Source organism: Ranitomeya variabilis, chromosome 6 (genome assembly GCF_051348905.1).
Source record: "Ranitomeya variabilis isolate aRanVar5 chromosome 6, aRanVar5.hap1, whole genome shotgun sequence".
In the NCBI taxonomy this organism is placed as follows: Eukaryota; Metazoa; Chordata; class Amphibia; order Anura; family Dendrobatidae; genus Ranitomeya; species Ranitomeya variabilis.
The window spans coordinates 390,422,977-390,445,422 of record NC_135237.1 but is presented as its reverse complement, the minus strand read 5'-3'; the positions used below and the strand labels follow the sequence as shown (position 1 = coordinate 390,445,422).

At 46.3% G+C, this 22,446-nt stretch overlaps 1 protein-coding gene across 2 annotated transcripts in view; it reads right to left on the bottom strand.

Moving 5' to 3' along the window:
* RTTN (rotatin) overlaps positions 1-22,446 on the bottom strand; it is a 273,895-nt gene that overhangs the window by 99,161 nt on the left and 152,288 nt on the right. For both annotated transcript variants that reach the window (XM_077270109.1, XM_077270108.1), the window contains exons 30-32: positions 11,123-11,342; positions 4,368-4,496; positions 2,512-2,622 (exon numbers count right to left, since the gene is read on the bottom strand). In XM_077270109.1, coding sequence (XP_077126224.1) covers positions 2,512-2,622; positions 4,368-4,496; positions 11,123-11,342 — 460 coding nt within the window. The remainder of the gene's footprint in view (positions 1-2,511; positions 2,623-4,367; positions 4,497-11,122; positions 11,343-22,446) is intronic.

Below are 22,446 nucleotides of genomic sequence, written 5' to 3'. Positions count from 1 at the left end.
CACAAGACGCTGCCAATCAGTGCTGGGGGCGGGGTTATACACTATATTTACAGCAGACAAAACAGGATTCCACCCACATTCCTGCTCCTTATCTGCTGATGTAACTGAGCAGAGGTAATATATCTATACCAGATGTGCAACATTGTCATAACTGTAGGACTACCATGCAGGGCCTATATTGATCTATGCTACTTATTCGAAGATTCTATATAGGCACTAGTTTACTGTATTACCTCTTAGTACCCTGCCTGATTATTTATACTCCCAGCATAGCTTTACATGACTGTGGTCATATTGTGCACTAGGTTCTTATAAGTTTATACTGCGGGGAGCCATTTATTCATTTGTGATTATTAATTTTTGGGTTGGTTTATTTGGTCCCCTCCATGGGTATTTTCTGTGTTATAGTGTACTATGGCTTTTATCATTTTAAATATTTATTAATAAATGTGACATTTTACTCATACTTTGGTTCTCTTCATTTGGTCTGCTGGTTAATTTCAGCTTAGACTTATTGGGTTGTTAAAGTCTAATCTAGACTTTCTATTAAGGCTGATTAATGGTTTGCACCTCGTGGTGAACCCTCTGTATTTGCTCTCATGAAGTCTTCTCTTTATGGCACACTTAGATACCTAAACATCTATTTTCTGGACAGTGCTCTTCACTTGAATGGATTTTATGAAGGTGTTTTTCTTCACCACGGAAAGGATTCTGCGATCACCCATCACTTGTCTTCAGTGGACATCCAGGCCTTTTTGAGTTCCCAAGCTCACCAATGCACTCTTTATTGCAGAATGTACCAAACTGTGGGTTTGGTCACTCGTAACAGTCTGTGATGGATTTCTTCTTATTTTCAGCCTAATGATGATCTATTCCTCTTCCATTGAGCGATCCTCTAACCATATGTTCTGGGTTCACAGCAACAGATTCCAAATGCAAAAGCCACACCTGGAATCAGCTGCAGACCTTTTATCTGTTTAACGGATGATGGATTAATGAGGGAAAGGCCCACTCAGCCCATTAAAGAGCTTTTGAGATAACTGACCAATTGATTTTGGTCTGTACATATTAGAAAGCTATAATTCCTAAACTCTTGTTCCAATTAGGATGTGAATACCCTCAAATCAAAACTGAGAGTCTACAATTCAAGCCCATATCGAATAAATAACTGTATCTTGAATATGTTTTGGTAAACAGCCAAAATGGCAAAACTTGTGTCACTGTCCAAAGGTTTCTGAACCTAACTAATAAATACCACCACAAAATGGATATTGATGGTACGTCCTAAAAAAAAAACCATTAGAAATATTCAGATCCCAGGAAGCCCCTTTAATATTGAAATGTGATGACTGAATGTCTTACAATGAATCTTTAAAGACTACGGTACATTTGTAGTACATTTATCAATATGTTTTGGGCTTAAATGTGCTGAAGGAAACCTGTCAGCTGTGTTGGCCGCTATAAGATGCAGCTACTGCCTCTCAGGGCAGATCTACAGCATTCTATAATTCTCTAGACAAGCCCCCGGTCCGACCTGCAAGATAAGAAAACTAAGTTTTATTATACTCACTCGGTTTAGTCCGGTCCGATGGGTGTCGCAGGTCTGGCGCCTCCCATCTTCTTTTCTTATGATCGCCGCCCTCCTGCTTACTTCATGGCTCCTGGCACCGGGCTCTTGCGCAGGCGGACTTATCTGCCTTGTTGAGGGCAGAGTAAACTCCTGCAGTGAACAGGCCTCTCGGACCTTTCCCAGCGCCTGCACACTGCTTTACTTTCCTCTGCCCTCAACAGGCTGATAAGTACACCTGTGCAGGAGCGCAATGCTTGGGAGCCATGAAGCAAGCAGAACGGTGGCGATAATAAGATGGGAGGCGCCGGACCTGGACCTGTGACACCCATCGGACCGGACCGCCCCCCGGGTGAGTATAATAAAACTTATTTTTCTTATCTTGCAGGTCAGCCCAGGGGGCTTATGTACAGCAATATAGAATGCGATAGATAAGCCCTGAAAGGCGGTAGCTGCATCTTATAGTGGCCAAAACAGCTGACAGGTTCCCTTTAAAAAAAAAGAAAATAGCAGCTGAAAAAATACAGGCAGGCAGATGGCAAATAAGGAATTTAAACCATTCTTTGTTCAGCAATTAAATGTATTTTTTTTCCCTTTTGCACATGCCTATGTTAGTAGAGTTGGTATTCACCTTCCCCATCGTCAGTGTCTCCAGTGCTGCTCCAGCGATGGTGTACAGACTGCACTGGCGGTGTCACATCAACCGCACAATACGATCAACCCAGTGATTGGATGCAGCCACTTAGCCCACTGGTTGGCTGCAGTGCTGTTAATGTGACACAATCACTGTTGCAGAGGTGGAGGATGACCCAGAGTACAGCCACTCTCTTATTTTTAACATAGGCACGCTAATGATGTACCCAGCGCTGAAAAGGGGAAATCGATTTAATCTACATTACAATAGTACATAAATAATGACAAGAACTGGAACAATTTGTACTGACCTCTGGATCTCGGTCTACCCACAAAGGTATCAACCACTCTAACCCCAGCTTTGGTATGACTTGCTCTTCACTACCATGATCATAGGGTAAAGACCAAAGATGCACCCAGTCCTGGGAGACAGAGAACAGCAGTTTAGTCTAGCACATATATATATATATATATAATGTTACAGCTTTACATGCGTATCAGTAGCAGTGGCAGTGCAGGTATTACAATACACCCTACAAAAGGTAATAAATGTGGTGCTAGGAACACATTTCAGTGGTGCACAACCCTTAATGAATTTGGCACATCTTACTCCATTACACCATCAATCAATACTGACATGCAAAATATCAGCCTCGATGAATCGGGGACAAAGATAATTCTGGATCATGGCATAATGAATACAACAGAGATTCAGTAGGATCCATAGTGACTACCAAATGCAAGGAGCCGAGCGCGGTAAGCAAAAGGGACACAGCGGTCCATGAGTGCAGAAGAAGCTACAGGCAACTGATTAACAGGGGACGGAGGGATTAGGGTTCTCACTAGTGATGAGCCAACATACTCGGATATGGTGCTATCTGAGCATGCTTGGGTGCTTATCGAGTGACTTCAGCATGCTCAAATATGTTCTAGTGCACACCCCTGTATGTCCCATGGATGTTCGACAGCCATGACACATGCAGGCATTGCCCAACAGCTGCGAGAACTTGAACATATTATTATTATTCGAGCACGCCAAAGACACTCGGTTAGCACCCGAACATGGTTGGATAACACCTTATCCGAGTACATTAGCTCATCACTTGTCCTCACCAACCAGCCTATCCTCAAGGACAGGACATCTATAACAGCTCTAGAAAAACTCTTTAAACCACAACTTTCTCCATTTTGTACAGCTAGGAATTCATTAACGATAATTGTCTGATACGTCATGGATAGATGGGAGAAGATCATACTGGTACCACATGGATCACAATCCATCCCAGGTTTAACCACTCAATGATTTATCACTAGAAATGTGACACATTAGGCAAAGTAGTATTTTAATTAATAGTAACATGCTTAGAATGGGTGCCAGATTGCAATGCCAAAGTTGTTTGAGCACAAGGCCTTTCTTTCTGGAAATGTGTGCGAGATCACAGACTTCACCAACACAATCTTTCCCCACGTTTTATGGCCAATGATGCAAATGTCAGATTTGTGACTAACAATGCCGGCGTTCTTCTAGGACATACATAAAAAAATCATGGCTCTTATTAATGTTCAGCGCCTGCTACATTGGGGAACTTTAAGTGCCCCAGAACGGATGAATTATGTAAAAATACATCTTTTTTGGGGGCTACCTAGTTAATATTTACAGGAAATTAAAAAAAAGAGAGAACAAATCTAAAGAAATAAAGAACAAAACAAAGCTGTAGAACATTTAAAAAGCAAAAAAGTATGCCATAAGGAGGAATTAATTGGTATTTTGCTTCAGCGCCTCAAAGGAGATACAGTTTCAAACAGCCATCTGCACATCATCAGATAGGTAGAAAAAGATTCTACGGGATGAATAGATTTCAGCGTACCAAGCCACTGAGCCATTGTTGTCGACAAGCATCCTTCCAGCGTTCAGTAAAAAATAATATTTCCCACATTTGTTTAATTGGGCACTTAGCATAATAGTCATGCTTTAAAGGAACGGCTTATTTTGGTACAGAAGCCAAGTTAGAATAATCCAAGAGGAAAATGGGAAAATACCGCAGCAGAGCACACACCAGATATCAATGAAATGGCTGAGACGAGAATGTCCACGTCTTGGCCACGCCCCAGATCTAATTCTCACCACACGTCTCACATGCCGAAGAGGGCAGTTCTTTTCTCTTACCGTGTTTCTGGCTTCAGCTGTCATCTCGTGGGACAAGTGAAGCAAGCACAACACTGTGCTCTTGGTGACTCCTTTCCCCATATAGGAAAGAGCATTTCCTCCCCACTCCACGTAAAAAGAGGAGATGATCTGATAATAGAGGAAAACAATTTCATGGTAGCTTGACATAAAATAAAATGGAGCAACATCCCCTAAAGCTATGTATCCCTGAGTATACTATGTTCACAGTAAAGAAATTCCAAACTGATGTGGCGCTCATCACCTAGGGATTTCTTGTATACATCCAATTCCAGTGCAAATTTATTACAAAAAAATTGATTTAATTTCTTCAAAGAAAAATTGTTAAAATACAATGCAACGCTTTTCGGCTGCTATTTTTACAGTGCAGCCTTCATCAGGTACAAAAAAAAAGGAGATTTTTGTGTACTCACCGTAAAATCTTTTTCTCCGAGTCATCATTGGGGGACACAGGACGAATGGGTGTTATGCTGCTGCCACCAGGAGGACACTAAGTTAAACACACACAAAAGATTAACTCCTCCCCTGCAGTATACACCCACAGGCTGGACAATCCAGAGCCAGTTCGGTAACAAAGCAGTAGGAGTAAGCCAGATAACAAACAGAAAACATGTCATAGTCAACAAACTCAGACTGAAAAGAACAATTGAGCCAACTAGGCTAACAGGGAGGGTGCTGTGTCCCCCAATGATGACTCGGAGAAAAAGATTTTACGGTGAGTACACAAAAATCTCCTTTTCTCCTACGTATCATTGGGGGACACAGGACGAATGGGACGTCCCAAAGCAGTCCCTGGGTGGGTAACATGAAGTTAGGAATGCTGTGCGCACCTATGAACTACAGATGAGACACTGCCGCTTGTAGGATTCGCCTACCAACGGACGCATCTGCCGAGGCCTGAGAGTGCACATAGTAGTGCTTCGTGAATGTATGTAGGCTGGACCATGTAGCAGCCTTGCAGACCTGCGCTGCCGATGCCTGGTGCCGGATGGCCCAGGACGCGCCGACTGACCGGGTAGAGTGAGCCTTGATCCCCGGAGGTGCAGCGTGACCCTTGACGCGGTAGGACTCTTGGATGGCAGAACGAATCCACTTGGCAATGGAAGCCTTGGAAGCGGGGAGTCCCTTCCGTGGCCCTTCCGGAAGAACGAACAAGGCGTCTGACCTACGGAAAGACGCAGTTCTGGAGACATAACGTCTGAGACCCCTCACTAGGTCCAGAGTGTGGAGAGCCTTTTCCGTGCGGTGAGAAGGAGCAGGACACAGTGAAGGAAGGACAATCTCCTCATTAAGATGGAATGAGGAAACGACCTTTGGAAGAAAAGTCGGACATGTCCTTAGAACTACCTTGTCCTGGTGGAACACGAGGAAAGGAGGTTGACAGGACAGGGCTGCTAGCTCAGAGACACGTCTAATAGACGTGACGGCCACGAGAAAAGCAATCTTCCACGATAAGAAACGCAAGGACACTTCTTGCAAGGGCTCAAAGGGGGGCTCTTGAAGAGCACAGAGGACCAGATTCAGATCCCATGGTTCCAAGGGCATCCTGTAAGGTGGAACCATATGAGAAACCCCCTGGATGAAAGTCCTGACTTGCAATTTGTTTGCAAACCTTCTCTGGAAAAGAACCGAGAGAGCAGAAATTTGGCCCTTAAGAGAGCTGAGAGCAAGGCCCAAATCTACGCCTGATTGGAGGAATTCCAAAATGTGAGGAATAGAAAATTGGAGGGGAGACCGTCCCCGATCCCTGCACCAGGCGAAGTAAGCCTTCCAGGCGCGGTGGTAGATACGCATGGAAGAAGATTTGCGTGCGCGAAGCATGGTAGATATGACCGACTGCGGCAGACCCCTCTGCCTCAGTACCCAGGACTCAACGGCCACGCCGTTAAACACAGGACCTCTGAGTTCGGGTGGTAAATGGGCCCTTGAGACAGGAGGTCTGCGCGGCTCGGCAGCCTCCAGGGTACGTCTGAAACCAGTTGCACCATCTCGGCGTACCACGTCCTGCGCGGCCAGTCCGGAGCGATGAGAATTACTGGAATCCGTTCTGCCCTGATTTTCCTGATAACCTTTGCCAGAAGGGGAATTGGGGGAAAGATGTATGGGAGTCTGAAACTCTGCCATGAGAGGACGAGAGCGTCGGCTCCGAAAGCTGAAGGGTCGTGAGACCTGGCCATGAAGACGGGAACCTGGCGGTTGAGGCGAGATGCCATCAGATCCACGTCCGGGGTCCCCCAACGAGAGCATATCTGGTGAAAGACTGCGGGATGGAGAGACCACTCTCCGGGATCGAGACTGTGGCGACTTAGAAAGTCCGCTTCCCAGTTTTCCACGCCCGGGATGTAAACTGCTGAGAGTATGGAGTGGTTGGTCTCGGCCCAGCGGAGAATGAGTGATACCTCGACCATGGCCGCTTTGCTGCGAGTGCCCCCTTGGCGGTTGATGTAGGCTACCGCAGTGGCGTTGTCGGACTGGACTCTGACCGCGCGGCCGGAAAGAAACGGCTGAAACTGGCGGAGTGCCAGTCTGATCGCCCGAATCTCTAGGATGTTGATGGGTAGCTGAGATTCCTGCGGGGACCAGCGACCCTGAGTCGAGTGGCAACGGAACACAGCACCCCAGCCGAAGAGACTGGCGTCCGTTGTGACAACCAACCAGTGGACCGGAAGAAAAGACTTCCCCCGAGTCAGGGAGGACCTGTTGGTCCACCACCTGAGGGACTGCCTGATGGAACGAGAGAGAAGGAGACGGCGGTCTAGCGAGGCGGGATTCCTGTCCCATACTGCCAGAAGGGCGTGCTGTAGAGGACGGAGGTGAAAAACCGCAAAAGGCACTGCCTCCATTGCCGCCACCATCCTGCCGAGTACCCTCATGGAGAAGCGTAGGGAGTGAGGGCGAGGTTGGGTAAGCTTTCGGACTTCTCTCTGTAGAGTGGATACCTTTTCCGGGGGTAGAAGTACCAGACCCTGAGAGGAATCTAGGATCATCCCCAGGTAGGATATGGTTTGAGCCGGGACTGGGGAAGATTTCCTGAAATTGATTTTCCAACCCAGGCGCAAAAAGGTATCTATTGTGACGTCTACTGCTTCTGAGCAGGACCGAAAGGAGGGACCCTTTATGAGAATGTCGTCCAAGTAAGGCAACACCACTACACCTCGAGCATGGAGAATGGCCACGGCAGCTGCCATGACCTTGGTGAATACCCGAGGAGCGGTGGCCAGCCCGAAGGGTAGGGCGACAAACTGAAAATGGTGTCCCTGGACGGCAAAGCGGAGGAACCGCTGATGAGCCGGTAGGATGGGAATGTGCAGATAGGCGTCTTGTACGTCTAGAGATGCCAGAAACTCGCCTTCTTCCAGAGAGGCAATTACCGAGCGGAGGGACTCCATACGGAAATGATGTACGCGTACGTACTTGTTGAGGAGTTTGAGGTCTAAAATCGGACGTACTGAGCCGTCCTTTTTTGGTACGATGAAAAGGTTGGAATAAAAACCTTGGTACCTCTCGTTCTGAGGTACCGGGATGATGACCCCGTCTTCCCATAGCGCCCTTATAGCCTGGAAATACTGATCGACCCTTGCTCTGGGAGGGGGGGACTGGAAGAAACGAGATGGGGGAAGAGAGACAAACTCTATCTTGTAACCGTAAGACACTAGGTCGCGGACCCATCGGTCGGGAACTACCGAGAGCCACGCGTCCCGAAAGAAAAGTAGGCGGCCGCCTACTCTGTCGGAGTCCTTTGGTGTTTGCCAAAAGTCATTGAGGTGGAGACCTGCCGGGTCTGGGCCCTCGGGATCCCTGTTGTCTGGGTCTGCCTCTCCAAGAGGGAGAAGGCTTGTAAGACGGCTGGGAGGCTCTGTCCTTGCGCTGCCCTCTCCCAGCGCCAGATGGCGCGGAGGAGGGATTGGACCAATTGGAGCCGAAACGGAAATATCGGCCCCGGCCCTGTTGATTGCGAAAGGGGCGAAAAGTTCGTTGCTGGGGAAGAAATTTGCTCTTTCCTCCTGTGGAATCTGCAATTAATTTGTCCAGTTTATCCCCAAAAAGACGTTCGCCCTGGTATGGGAGAGACGTGAGGGATTTTTTGGACCCCGAGTCCGCTTTCCAGTCCCTGAGCCAAAGGGATCTGCGGATCGTGACAGCATTGGCCGCTGCCTGTGAGGCACAGTTGGCCGCGTCTAGGGATGCGGAAACTACGAAGTCCCCCGCTCTGGCGATCTGAGTGGCCAAATGTGGAATCTCTGGGGGTAAGTCGGCCCGTAGTGCCATAGAGGATAAAGACTCGGCCCAATGGGACATGGCTTTTGCGACCCACGTGATGGCAAAAGAGGGAAATAGAGAAGCCGAGGATGCCTCGAAGGCTGAGCGAGCCATCTGATCAATTTGTCTATCAGTGGGATGCTTGATAGACGCGCCCTCGGAGGAGGATAGAACCGCTCTGGTGGCTAGCCGCGACACTGGCGGGTCCACAGAGGGTGACTGAGACCACTCCTTAGTTAGGTCCTGAGCGAACGGATACTTAGATTGCATAGCCTTCTGACCTGAGAGGCGTTTATCCGGACGAACTCTATGGAGATCGACAATGTCCTTGAATTGAGGGTGCGTAGGAAAAAATTTATGGGCCTTTGTGGCTCGCCCAAATGACACGGGATGAGCCGTCTTGGACGGAGTTTCCTCCTCTAACTGAAGCGTCTGAGTAACAGAATCTATGAGAGAATCTAGAGTCTCCTGATCCTGATGATACTCAGGGGAACCGGACACGTTGGATGCGTCGTCCAGGAAGGATTCCCTGCTATGAGACGGGGATGAGGGACGAGAGACTTCGCTCTCTGAGCCGGATGACCGATCACGGACCGGAGATGTCACCCTGAGCCTCTTATGGGATGATTGAGGGCTTCTGGAGACGGTACGACCTCTAGGCCGAGAGAGGATCTTAGACCGCGTTATATCATCCGTGGAAGTGCCCTGGTTAAGGGACGGCTCACAGAGGGACTGTATCGTCCTTTCCAAGGATGCCACAGAGCGAGCGAGGGAGGACGCCCATGCGGGGGTACTAGGCTCGCTACATTCCGGGTCAGGAGCCGGAGCAACTTGTGCCACCGGCATTTCGCAGGCGGAGCACAGCGGGGTAGTGTGACCTCGGGGTAGAGATACCTTGCAGGAGGTGCACACAGCAAAAATAACCGAGTGTGACTTTCCAGTCCGTTTATGCTTAGACTGACATATTTGCTGTGGAGTGAGCGTACTGGCAGGGGGGAAGACAATCCTATTGGGTGCGTCTCACCTAAGTTCTGCGGTGGCTTGGCAGGGAGATCCTGAAGTCCTGAGCGCTGCGGTGCTGCAGAGCCGCCAGCGCACTTCCTGATCCAATATGGCCGCCGAGAAGTGAGGAGGGCGCTTCTCGGGCAACGAGAAGCGCCCAGGGAGGGGGCGTGTCATGGGCGGGCGGCGGCGTGCTTGTAGGCGGGCGCTGTAGCCCGGCCCGGGCCCGGGAGCCGCCGAGCCCTCTCAGAGGTATAACGCTGCCCAGCGGCTGCCGAGCCACACGCTGCTCCGCGGCTGCAGAGCCGCCCGCTGTCCCGCGGCTGCAGGGCCGCCCGCTGCCCCAGAGCCGCACTCTGCCCCGCGGCTGCAGAGCCGCCATAGAAGAGAGGAAGGAGACCCCCTGCTGCCAGCTCGTCGGTCCCCGCACTTACCTTGTGCGATGGGACCGCTGCTCTATCCGCCTTCACCTAGATAGGGAGAGGGTGGAGAGCTACTGCCGCCATGTGTCAACCGCTATGTTCAGTGGTGATGCAGTGGACGGCTGCGCGGACGCCCTGTCAATCTGTCCGGCTGTGCCCTGGCTCCAGGAGACTTAGGTGGATGATTAGTCCCCATGGTCGCCTGAGAGGGAGGGAGGGAGATCGGAACGCTAGGGAACCGTCGCCACACTGAAAAGGTGAGCCAGGGCTGGCATCCATCGTCGCGGGAAAGGATACAGGAGGAACGCTCCATGTACTTGCCCGTTGTTGGTGCGGGAGAGATCAGTGCTGACAAAAATTGCCTGTCGCTCCCTTCTCTCCGTTAAATCAAAAAGGAAAATTGGTGGGGTCCTGAGGACCCAAGTGCCTCCTGAGACACTAAGTAAGAACTGGCTCTGGATTGTCCAGCCTGTGGGTGTATACTGCAGGGGAGGAGTTAATCTTTTGTGTGTGTTTAACTTAGTGTCCTCCTGGTGGCAGCAGCATAACACCCATTCGTCCTGTGTCCCCCAATGATACGTAGGAGAAAAACAACATACAAGAGTAACCATACAAGCAAGAAAATTGTGTCTAAATGTCGTACCCGTTCATGAATTTACCATAGCATCACAGTTTTCTAGTCTTAAGAGGAAAATGCTAAATTTTTGTGTAAGCCACATCTGCTCCAAAATTAGCATCTTTTTTTTTTAATTCTGCGAAGTCCTTATTTTCTAAAAGGTTGGTGGTTCTTTGTGAAAGGAAGACTGACAATTATGGCCAGACAAATCTAGTTTTACGTTATAATTTCGAAAGCAAAATGATGAAAATATCTCAGTTTGTAGCCCCACAAGAGAAATTGATTCGGACAAATCATAATACAATGGTCTTTTGTTGAACAACTGCATATTAAACATAAGTCTTGAAAAATTCCCACCAGATTCTTTGAGAAATTCACTGACAACCCCAAGTAAACAACTTCCATTGCAAGTGGTAAAACGATGTATCCTGCCATACCTCAAGAAGGCTGGTCAATGCTTTCACGCAGATGGTCATTGGTTCAGTAGTTGGACAATGAGAGCTCCAGCCTGGCCAAGATGTCACATGCGCCATTGCTTTCAGAGTTCTTGCCAATGATGGAAGTCCATAAAAATGGGGAGCATCAGACACTCTCAAGTAGTCAACCAACTGCATGGAAAGCTGCGTCTGGAAGGTGCCAGCAAGAACCGAACACTTCCTGGGAATACAAATACACACTATGTAAGAAAAAAAATATATTTTACTGGTTACAGTTAAAGGCTATGTTGCGTTTTTGCTGCATTTTTTCACGCATGCAAAATGTGCTTTCTTGGCAGTAATGAAGCTGCTTACAAAAAGTCCTACGAGAAACGGTTAAAAGATCTGGGAATGTTTAGAGGGATCGTCCTTATTCTCATTTGCACATGGAAACACGAGAAGCAATGGGATGAAACAAAAGGGGGAAGACACAGATTAGATATTAGAAAAAACGTTTTGACAGTGAGAGTGATCAATGAGTGGAACAACTAACAGAAAAACTCAAAAAAACACATACCATAAGAAACGGCCTTCCCCAAACCATGTCTGATGATAAATGCACATCTAGCAGGATGCAGCAGGCCTCCAATAAAGGCAAGGGGCAGCAGAGGTGCAAACTACAGATAAAAACAGCCACTCCCACATCCACCAGACCATGGGGGGTTGGCTGCCTAGTAGAAAAAACGCACAATGATATGGCTTGCATAGGACGCCAGTCACACAGGTAAGTGTGAAGCAAAGAGTCTGGTTTGCAGCCTATTTAATGACGCCCTTGTATTAACAGGCAGGCTGCCCAGCACTAAAATATGCAACATATTGAGTGGAACAGACTGCCACTAGAGGTGGCGAGTTCTCCTTCAGTGGAAGTCTTCAAACAGAGGCTGGACAGACATCGGTCAGACGGTTTAGTGAATCCTGCTTTCAGCAGGGGGTCGGACCAGATGACCCTGGAGGGGTCTAACATTTTATGAATCTATGAAAAGCAGGTTTTGCTGAGTTTTTGCTGCATTTTTATTGTCTGTTTTGTATGTCGATAAAGTTAAGTGAACCCTCCCAAAAATGACGCAGCTTTCTTAGGCTTTTGCACCTGATAACTGCGTTTTTTGCTGTGTTTTTGCAGTTACTCATTGCTTTTTATGGGTGAAAAAAGGCTGAAAGAAGTGACGTTCCAGTTTGCAAAAACACGGCAGTTTTCCAAATCAGTCAGTAACAAAACAAAAAATAAAAAATAACTGAGTGTGCGCATGAGATTTCTGAAATCTCATACCCTTTGCTGGTACTGTAAAACACTGCTTAAACTTAGCATTAAAAAAAAATGCAGCAGAAATGCAACAGTGAACATAGGGTAAGGGAATTTGTCGCATCCAGAAATGCTATTTATCTGCAAACATATGGGGTATTCTGCAGGTTAATAGTGTTGTATAAATCCTGTATTATTCTCCCTGCAGCCACTCGTTTCCAGACAGTCGGGTGATACAGGGAGTGATTACAGTCACCACTCACTACATAGAGAGCATGCAGTATAGTTCGTTGTGACCATAACTGCTCCCGACACTGCACTGATGACAAGAAGTGAGCAGCAGCAGGGAGAATACTAATTCATTTTCTCCCTGAAGCTGCTGCTCCGGTAAGCTGGCTACATAGCATTTAAATGCCCTTTACCTACAGATTACCACTATATTTGCAGGAAAGTAGCATTCCTTCATGATAGGTTCCCCTGAAGTCCAATTATAATAGAATCAGACAAGCTCCCAGTGACCTCTACTCAACAAAATTATGTTGTGCCAATTTGCTGTCATGGCTGCCAACTTTGTTCCTCTGACAAAGTTTAAAAGGATTGCAGGCTAAAGTTACCATTATATATTATATACACACTGAACTGTGATAAACATTTTAGGCAGGTGTGGAAAAAATTCTATAAAGTAATAATGCAATCAAAAACAGAAAATAGTTTGAAAATTAGAAAAATGCAAAGCGAAGAAACAAATCTAAATCAAAATTTGGTGTGACCACCCTTTACTATCATTAATTCTTCTAGGTGTAGTCAATTTTGTAAAATTATAGTCAAGTGAGATGTGCTGTTCAAGATCTTTTGAAGAAGCACCAAGAAAAAGACAATGTTGAGCACCGTAGACACAATGGTCAGCCAGGGAAACATTATGCAGGAGACGAGAGACGCATCAAGGAAGATGTTCAGCAGTGGCATCAGCCCAGATCTGGCAGCGGCAGCAACCATTGAAACCCAGCTACATCTATTGTTTGGATAAAAATCTGGTCAGAAGTGGTCTTCATGGAATTAATTATGACCAATTTGCCATACCTTCAACATGGAAATAAAGCCAGGAAACTCAATTTTGCATGAAAACATAGGAACTGGGGTGCAGAAAAATGACAGCAGAATTAGGCTGGATTCACACTGCGTTAGCAGCAGCCCGTTCAGCACATACGCTAACGGGCTGCTGCTATCGCAAGTGCAGACGTTACATCGCGCTAGCGCAGATAGAGCATCTGCTAGCTCTATCTGCGCTAGCAGTGACGGACCCGGAAACGCTGCAGCCCGCGTCTCGGGTCTGTCACTCAATGACGGCACATCGCTAGCGCATGCCCATTGTGGGCGTGCGCTAGCGATGCGTCCGACATTGCAGTCAATGGACTACGTTACACCGCGTTTATGCCGAGGTGTAACGTAGTCCGTCTAACGGACACCATTAACGCAATGTGAACCCAGCCTTAAGCAGTTTATAACAGAAGGCAGTTTAATCACTGAAGGGCTGGAGAGTAGTACAATAATGAGGGCTGCAGGCAACAATGCAGCACGGTGGAGGCTCCTTGCAAGTTTTGAAACCACACAAAAAAGGCACAGTAAAACCAAAAAATACTCCGTTGCAAAAAAATAACAGTAAACAGCTAGTGCTAATAAAAGGATGGAAGAACACAGGGTATTTGGTTAATATGATTTTGCAAAAAATGTATATTAAGCCACTCTACCAAATGTCAAGGTATACCCATATTAGAGCAGTCCTAACTAATGTATGTAATCCCTATCTGACGGTCATATGTATAATACCTGTATGAGCAGGATTCAGAAAGGTAATGTCCAATGTGGACACGCAGCATAGAACGGCTTTTATGTGCACGGCTCTCAAGGAGGGGTGGAAAGACCCTGGTCTTGTAGAAACAAGAAAACAACTGTTTAAAACAAACACATGAGCCGTGCACACAGATGAAGTTAGGCATACCTCCCAACCGTCCCGGATCCCGCGGGACTGTCCTGATTTTGACAGTCAGCCCCGGGATCCCGGGCGGGACACTAATGTCCCGCACTACGTGCCTAGGGCGGGGACAATGCAGGGGGCGGCACCTGAGTAGCTTAGGTTTGTGGCTGTTTTTTTTTTCTTATACATGCTGGGTCTCCTCCCGACCGATCCCGCCCCCCCCCCTCCCCCGCCCCCTGTGTGTGCGGCGCTGCCACGCTGAGGCAGAGAGCCAGCAGCGATCAAGATGAGAGGTCAGCGACTCACTTCCTCCTGTGTGTGCACGGAGCTCCGGCTTCTCCTGCTCTTAGCTGCCATCCCGGCAGAGAAGGAGAGACGGGGGAGGTGCCGGGACAGTGCAGAGCCGTGAGCAGCCGGAGAAACTGAAGAGCTGCAGTGCACATGGCCAGATCAGCCGCCCCTGCAACACAGAGGAGATTGTGTGTGTGTGTGATGTGTGTGTGTGATATGTGTGTGTGTGTCTGATGCTGCATGTGTGTGTCATTGTGTGTGTGATGCTGCATTTGTGTGTGTGTCATGTGTGTATGAGGTATCCGGTGTGTGTGATGGCTGGGTGTTTGTGTGTGATGGCTGGGTGTGTGTGTGTGTGATGGCTGTGTGTGTGTGATGGCTGTGTGTGTGTGTGTGTGTGTGTGTGTGTGTGATGGCTGCGTGTGTGTGTGTGATGGCTGCATGTGTGTGTGTGTGATGGCTGCGTGTGTGTGTGATGGCTGCGTGTGTGTGTGTGATGGCTGCGTGTGTGTGTGTGATGGCTGCGTGTGTGTGTGTGATGGCTGCGTGTGTGTGTGATGGCTGCGTGTGTGTGTGATGGCTGCGTGTGTGTGTGATGGCTGCGTGTGTATGTGTGATACTGTGTGTGTGATGCTGCATGTGTGTGAGCTGCGTGCGTGTGAGCTGTGTGTGTGCTGCGTGTGTGTGAGCTGTGTGCGTGTGCATGTGTGTGAGCGTGTGTGTGAGCTGCGTGCCTGTATGTCATTATACAGTATGGAGAACTGTGGCCATTATACAGTATGGAGCATCATGTGCGGTCATTATACAGTATGCAGCATCATGTGCGGTCATTATACAGTATGAAGCATCATGTGCAGCCAGCATACAGTATGGAGCATCATGTGTGGTCATCATACAGTATGGAGCATCATGTGCGGTCATTATACAATATGGAGCATCATGTGCAGTCATTATACAGTATGGAGCATCATGTGCGGCCATTATACGGTATGCATGCCGTCATTATACAGTATGGAGCGTCATGTGTGTTCATAATACAGTATGGAGCGTCATGTGTGGCCATTATACAGTATGGGGCATCATGTGCGGTCATTATACAGTATGGAGCATCATGTGCGGTCATTATACAGTATGGAGCATCATGTGCGGCCATTATACAGTATGGAGCATCATGTGCAGTCATTATACAATATGGAGCATCATGTGCAGCCAGTATACAGTATGGAGCATCATGTGCGGTCATTATACAATATGGATCATCATGTGCGGTCATTATACAGTATGGAGCATCATGTGTGGCCATTATACAGTATGGAGCGTCATGTGTGGCCATTATACAGTATGGGGCATCATGTGTGGTCATTATACGGTATGGAGCATCATGTGCGGCCATTATACGGTATGCATGCCGTCATTATACAGTATGGAGCATCATGTGTGGCCATTATACAGTATGGGGCATCATGTGTGGTCATTATACGGTATGGAGCATCATGTGCAGTCATTATACAGTATGGAGCATCATGTGCGGCCATTATACAGTATGCATGCCGTCATACAGTATGGAGCATCATGTGCAGTCATTATACAATATGGAGCATCATGTGCGGCCATTATACGGTATGCATGCCGTCATTATACAGTATGGAGCGTCATGTGTGGCCATTATACAGTATGGAGCATCATGTGTGCCCATTATACAGTATGGGGCATCATGTGCGGTCATTATACAGTATGGAGCATAATGTGCAGTCATTATACAGTATGGAGCATCATGTGCAGTCATTATACAATATGGAGCATCATGTGCAGCCAGTATACAGTATGGAGCATCATGTGCGGTGGTCATTATACAATATGAGGCATCATGTGCGGTCATTATACAGTATGGAGCATCATGTGCGGTCATTATACAGTATGGAGCATCATGTGTGGCCATTATACAGTATGGAGCATCATGTGCGGTCATTATACAATATGGAGCATCATGTGCGGTCATTATACAGTATGGAGCATCATGTGTGGCCATTATACAGTATGGAGCATCATGTGTGGCCATTATACAGTATGGAGCATCATGTGCAGTCATTATACAATATGGAGCATCATGTGCAGCCAGTATACAGTATGGAGCATCATGTGCGGTCATTATACAATATGGAGCATCATGTGTGGCCATTATACAGTATGGAGCGTCATGTGTGGCCATTATACAGTATGGAGCATCATGTGTGGCCATTATACAGTATGGAGCGTCATGTGTGGCCATTATACAGTATGGGGCATCATGTGTGGTCATTATACGGTATGGAGCACTGTGTGGCCATATTTTTTGTTTATAACTATTGTATATGAAACAGTGTGATCAGCAGTGCTAAATGGGTGTGGTTGGGACGTAAATATGGGTGTGACTAATTATGAATGGGTGTGGTCAGAGGCGTGGCCTAAAATTTGCCGCGGCGCACTTCGCGCGCCGCAAACTTTGTCCCTCTTTCCCATCTTGAAAAAGTTGGGAGGTATGAGTTAGGTATTTGGTCAGGATTAATGTCCTCAATGCTCAGAAATACAGGCGATACTTATCCATCATACAGTACAATAAGGAGACATATGATTGTAGTGCTGCAAAATACACTGCTCACAAAAAATAAAGGGAACACTTAAAACAACACAATGTAACTTCACGTCAATCGCACTTATGTGAAATCAAACTGTCCAGTTATGAAGCAACACCAATTGTGGATCAATTTTTCCTGCTGTTGTGCAAATAGAAAAGACAACAGGTAGAAATTATAGGCAATTAGCAAGACAACCCTAACTATAAAAGGAGTGGTTCTGCAGGTGGTGACCACAGACCATTTCTCTGTTCTCATCCTTTTTAGCTGTTGTTTTGGTCACTTTTGCATTTTGTCATTGCTCTTACCCCTAGAGGTACTGTACAGTAGTATGACGCAGTGTCTACAACCAACAGAAGTTGCTCAGGTAGGGCAGCTCATCAAGAAAGACACATTAAAGCGAGCTGTGGCAAGGAGGGTAGCTATGTGTCAGCACAGTGTAAAGAGCACAGAGCTGATACCATGAGATAGGCCAGTAAACCAGGATACTAGAAGGGCGCCATAGGAGGGCAACAACCCAGCAACAGGACCGCTACCTCCTCCTGTTCCTCCTTGTACAAAGGAGCAGTGCCACAGCCCTGCAAAAGGACCTCCAGCAGGCCACTAATATTCATGTGTGTCTGTTCAAACTGTCAGAAACAGACTCCAGGAGGGTGGTAAGAGGACCCGACGTCCACAAGCAAGTGGATATTGTGCTTACAGCCCAACACCATGCAGGGCGATTGGTATTTTCTTCAGAAAACCAAGATTGGCAGATTCGACAATGGTGCCCTGTGCTCTTCATGGATGAGAGCAGGTTCACACTGAGCATGTGACACACGTGACAGAGTCTGAAGACGCCGTGGAGAATGTTCTTCTGCCTGCAACATCCTCCAACATGAGCGGTTTGGCAGTGGGTCACTAATGGTGTGGGGACACATTTCTATGGAGGGCCGCACAGCCCTTCATGTGGTAGCCAGAGGTTCCGGGATGAGATCCTCAGACCCATTGTGAGACCATATGTAGGTGCAGTGGGCCCTGGGTTCCTTCTGATGCATGACAATGCTAGGCCACATGAGAAGTGTGTCAGCAGTTCCTGCATGATGAAGGCATTGATGCTATGGACTGGCCTGCCTGTTCCCCAGACCTAAATTCAATCAAGCACATCTAGAACATCATGACTTGTTCCATCCACCAATGCCACATTGCACCACAGACTGACCAGAAGTTGACTGATGCTTAAATCCAGGTTTGGGAGGAGATCCCTCAGGAGAACATCCACCGCCTCATCAGGAGCATGCCCGGGCGTTGTAGGGAGGTCAGACAGACACATGGTGGCCACATACACTACTGAGCATAATTTCCTTGTCTTGAGGCATTTCCACTGAAGTTGGATCAGCCTGTAATTTGATTTTCCACTTTGATTTAGAATATCACTCCAAATCCGGAACTCCATGGGACATTAATTTTGATTTACATTGATCAGCTTTATATTTTATTGTTCTCAACGCATTCCACTATGTAATGAATACAGATTTGCAACTGGATTATTTCATTCAGTGTCATCTAGGATGTCGTATTTTGAGCAGTGTATATTTGGATCCAATGACCCCAAACACACAGCCAATGCAATTAAGAACTATATCCAACAAAGAAGAACAAGGAGTGATTTGAATCCTGGTTTCATCATCATCGAGTACGTATAGGATTTCATGAAGAGAAAACTATTAGCGCAAGATCTGTGTTTTTCTTTTTCTCCAAGATGTTTGGACTGCAAAGTTCCTTCAAATACTGTGCGCAAGTGTACCTAGAAGAATTGATGCTGTTTTCAGGGCAAAGGGTGGTCACAACAAATACTGATTTGTTTTAGATTCCTCCTTTGCTCATTGATTTTGCTAATTGATAAATATAAACCCTTCTATCTTTTAAAGCAATTTTACTTTGCAGCACTTTATCCACACCTGCCTAAAATTTTTCCACACTCTTATGTCTGACATACTCCCCAAAATAGATCTTTATCTATTACTGCATAAGAATTCATCGAAATACGACACCATTGTCAAATAATAAAAAAGTATGCCTTTGGCAATTATCTGTCTATTCATCTTTTTACATTGACTTTAGAATTACCTAATAATTTTCGAGAATTTATTTTGAATACAATTATTTTCTGATAAAACCATCAGGCTGGTAACAATATTTGATTCGGCCAGTGTGTCAGCCTGCCAGATTTCATCCCGTTTTCCCATCTCCACTTATTGCCAAATTGGATGCTAAATCTGGCATTTGATCAACAGGATCATCCCATCTGTTGCAGTCATAAAGAATTTCTCCTCCAGATTGTGTAGACGGGGCTTGTTGTGTTTTGTACTGTCACTCAGGGAACGTGTCACTGGTGTAAGGTCGTTGCAGAGGTTCTTTTAAAACCTATATTTCACAGTCTGCGAGACTTTGTACAGAATAAACTGGCATATGACACAATGTAATTTATGCCTGATAACAGACATTCCAATTTGGCGGCCGCTTTGTTTGCTGCCAGGGAATGGTCTGGAATACAGATCTCCGTACACAGATGTGCTTCCCTCTCCGTGCATTGGCTTCACGTTAGCCTTACATCTGGGTTTGGCTGTTAATTTACCAGTAAAATGACTACTGGTTGTGTACAGGTTTGTGATTTCTATCTCTTTGCTACAATTCGTCGAGGTTTTCTTGACATTATTTGAAGGCTTATTATATGCTGGAGATTTAAGAAATACTGGCCAGTGACAAGCTGTCATTTGGATAAGGCATGGATGTAGAGGGGCTTTTAATTTTCTGATATGACATGTATTATACTTGAATATTCCTTTGTTGTGTCATATATCAATGGCACAGATACTTACAGACCCTGGGAAAAAAAATAGAATGACACTTGGCTGCTCCAAAATAACGGGTTGAAGCTTCTGAAGGGTTGATCGCGGCTTCTCTGCTGCCGGAATGTCTTATTATTTATTTGCTGACTTAGAGAATTCTTCCAGCACCTCGCAGTGCTTCGTGTTTAATGACTAACCCTCTATATGTGTATAGAAGGTATTAGGAGTCATTCATTTTGTACATTCAGATGCAATCAAAAGAAAAGAAAAAACACATCACAGTGTGGCAATGGCCCAATCAGAGCCCAGACCTCAATCCAATTAAAATAAAGGGAACCGGTCATCAGGATTTTGCTATCTAATCTGAGAGCAGCAGGGACAGACCCTGATTTCACGGATGTATCATTTACAGGGCAGGTTAGTGTAGTTTTTATAAAATCACTTTTATCAGCAGAAGATTATCACAAGAGGACTAGTAAATCTGCGGCCAGGTAGTCTAACTCCGCCCACACCACTGATTGGCAGCTTTATCCTTATGCAGTGTACACAGAAAGCTGTCAATCAGTGGTGGGAGCAGGGTTATACAGAGCTCCGCATTAAGAACTGGAAGATCTGCAGCAGATAAAACCGTTTTTAATCAAAACTGCAACACCCAGTAAAGTAAGTGATACAGTGCTGAAATCAGAAACTCTAAGGGTATGTGCACACGTCCGGATTTCTTGCAGAAATTTCCTGAAGAAAACTGGAAATTTTCTGCAAGAAATCCGCATTTTTTTTTGCGTTTTTTTCCGTTTTTTTCGCCTTTTTTTAGCATTCTGCAAGCGTAATTAGCTTGCAGAATGCTAAAGTTTTCCAAGCGATGTGTAGCATCGCTTGGAAAACTGACTGACAGGTTGGTCACACTTGTCAAACATACTGTTTGACAAGTGTGACCAACTTTTTACTATAGATGCTGCCTATTCAGCATCTATAGTAAAAGATAGAATTTTTACAAATAATAAAAAAAATAAAAAAAATGCTTATACTCACCCAGACGATCTCCTCAGCGGGGTCCGTTCCTCTTCCTATAGCTGGTGTGTGCGCGCAGGACCTTCCATGACGTCGCGGTCATGTGAGCGGTCACATGACCGCTCACGACCAATCACAAGACAGTGACGTCATCACAGGTCCTTCACCGCACACCAGCTATAGGAACCGAAGCGGCAGCATGCAGCGGTGAGGCAGGAACACTGCGGGGGACATCGAAGGTGAGTATAGGACTATTTTTTATTTTAATTCTTTTATTTTTGGCAAATTATATGGTGCCCAGTGCGTGGAGGAGAGTCTCCTCTCCTCCACCCTGGGTACCAACCGCACATAATCTGCTTACTTCCCGCATGGTGTGCACAGCCCCGTGCGGGAAGTAAGCAGATCAATGCACTCCTAGGTGTGCGGAATCCTCGCAATTCTGCATTTTTAATGAACATGTTGCTTTTTTTCCGCGATGCGATTTTTTTGCGGAAAAAATCGCAACATTTGCACAAAAAATGCAGAATACACTGTAAATAATAGGAGGCATATGTTAGCGTTTTTTTTCGCATTTTTATCACGTTTTTATAGCGAAAAAAACGCTAAAAATCCTGAACGTGTGCACATGGCCTTAGGCTATGTGCGCAGGTTGCGGATTTGCTTGCAGAAATTTCTGCAAGGTTTCTGCATCTCTTGGCAGAAAAACGCAGTGGAAAATCCACGTGCTTATGGTGCATTTTTTCATGCGGTTTTGTATACATTTTTGTAAGCTAAATAAAGATCTATGAAAAAAAAAGTGATGTAATTCCCTTGTTCAACCTCTTCAGCCAGATACCTTCATTAATATTAAATAAAGTCACCAGCCTAAGCAGGAGCATTAACCCCTTAATGACAGCCAATACGTCTTTTAACTGACCTGAGATATAAGAGAATAGCCTCCCCATACAGGTGACAATCCAGCAGCTGTCGGCGGTACACTATAGCTGACAACTTGCTGCATCAGCCACAATCAGTGGTTGCACTGTCCAAATCTGTTTAACCCCTTAGATGCTGCTGTAAATAGTGACTACATCATTATAAATAGTTAACAGAGTGTGAGTGCTTCCTCTTTATTCAAATTGGTGCCCTTAGATCATGATTGTGTGGTCCTGATGTTTGCCATGGCAATTCATGACCAATTAGCGGCCTTAGAGTCTGCCGGCTATAGTAATCTGTTCAGAAGTTAGCGGCATTTAGGTGGTAAAAATACACATTTTCATTTCTGTCATACCACTTCATTAATTCCTGTAAAGCACCTGAAGGGTTAATAAACTACCTGACAGCAGTTT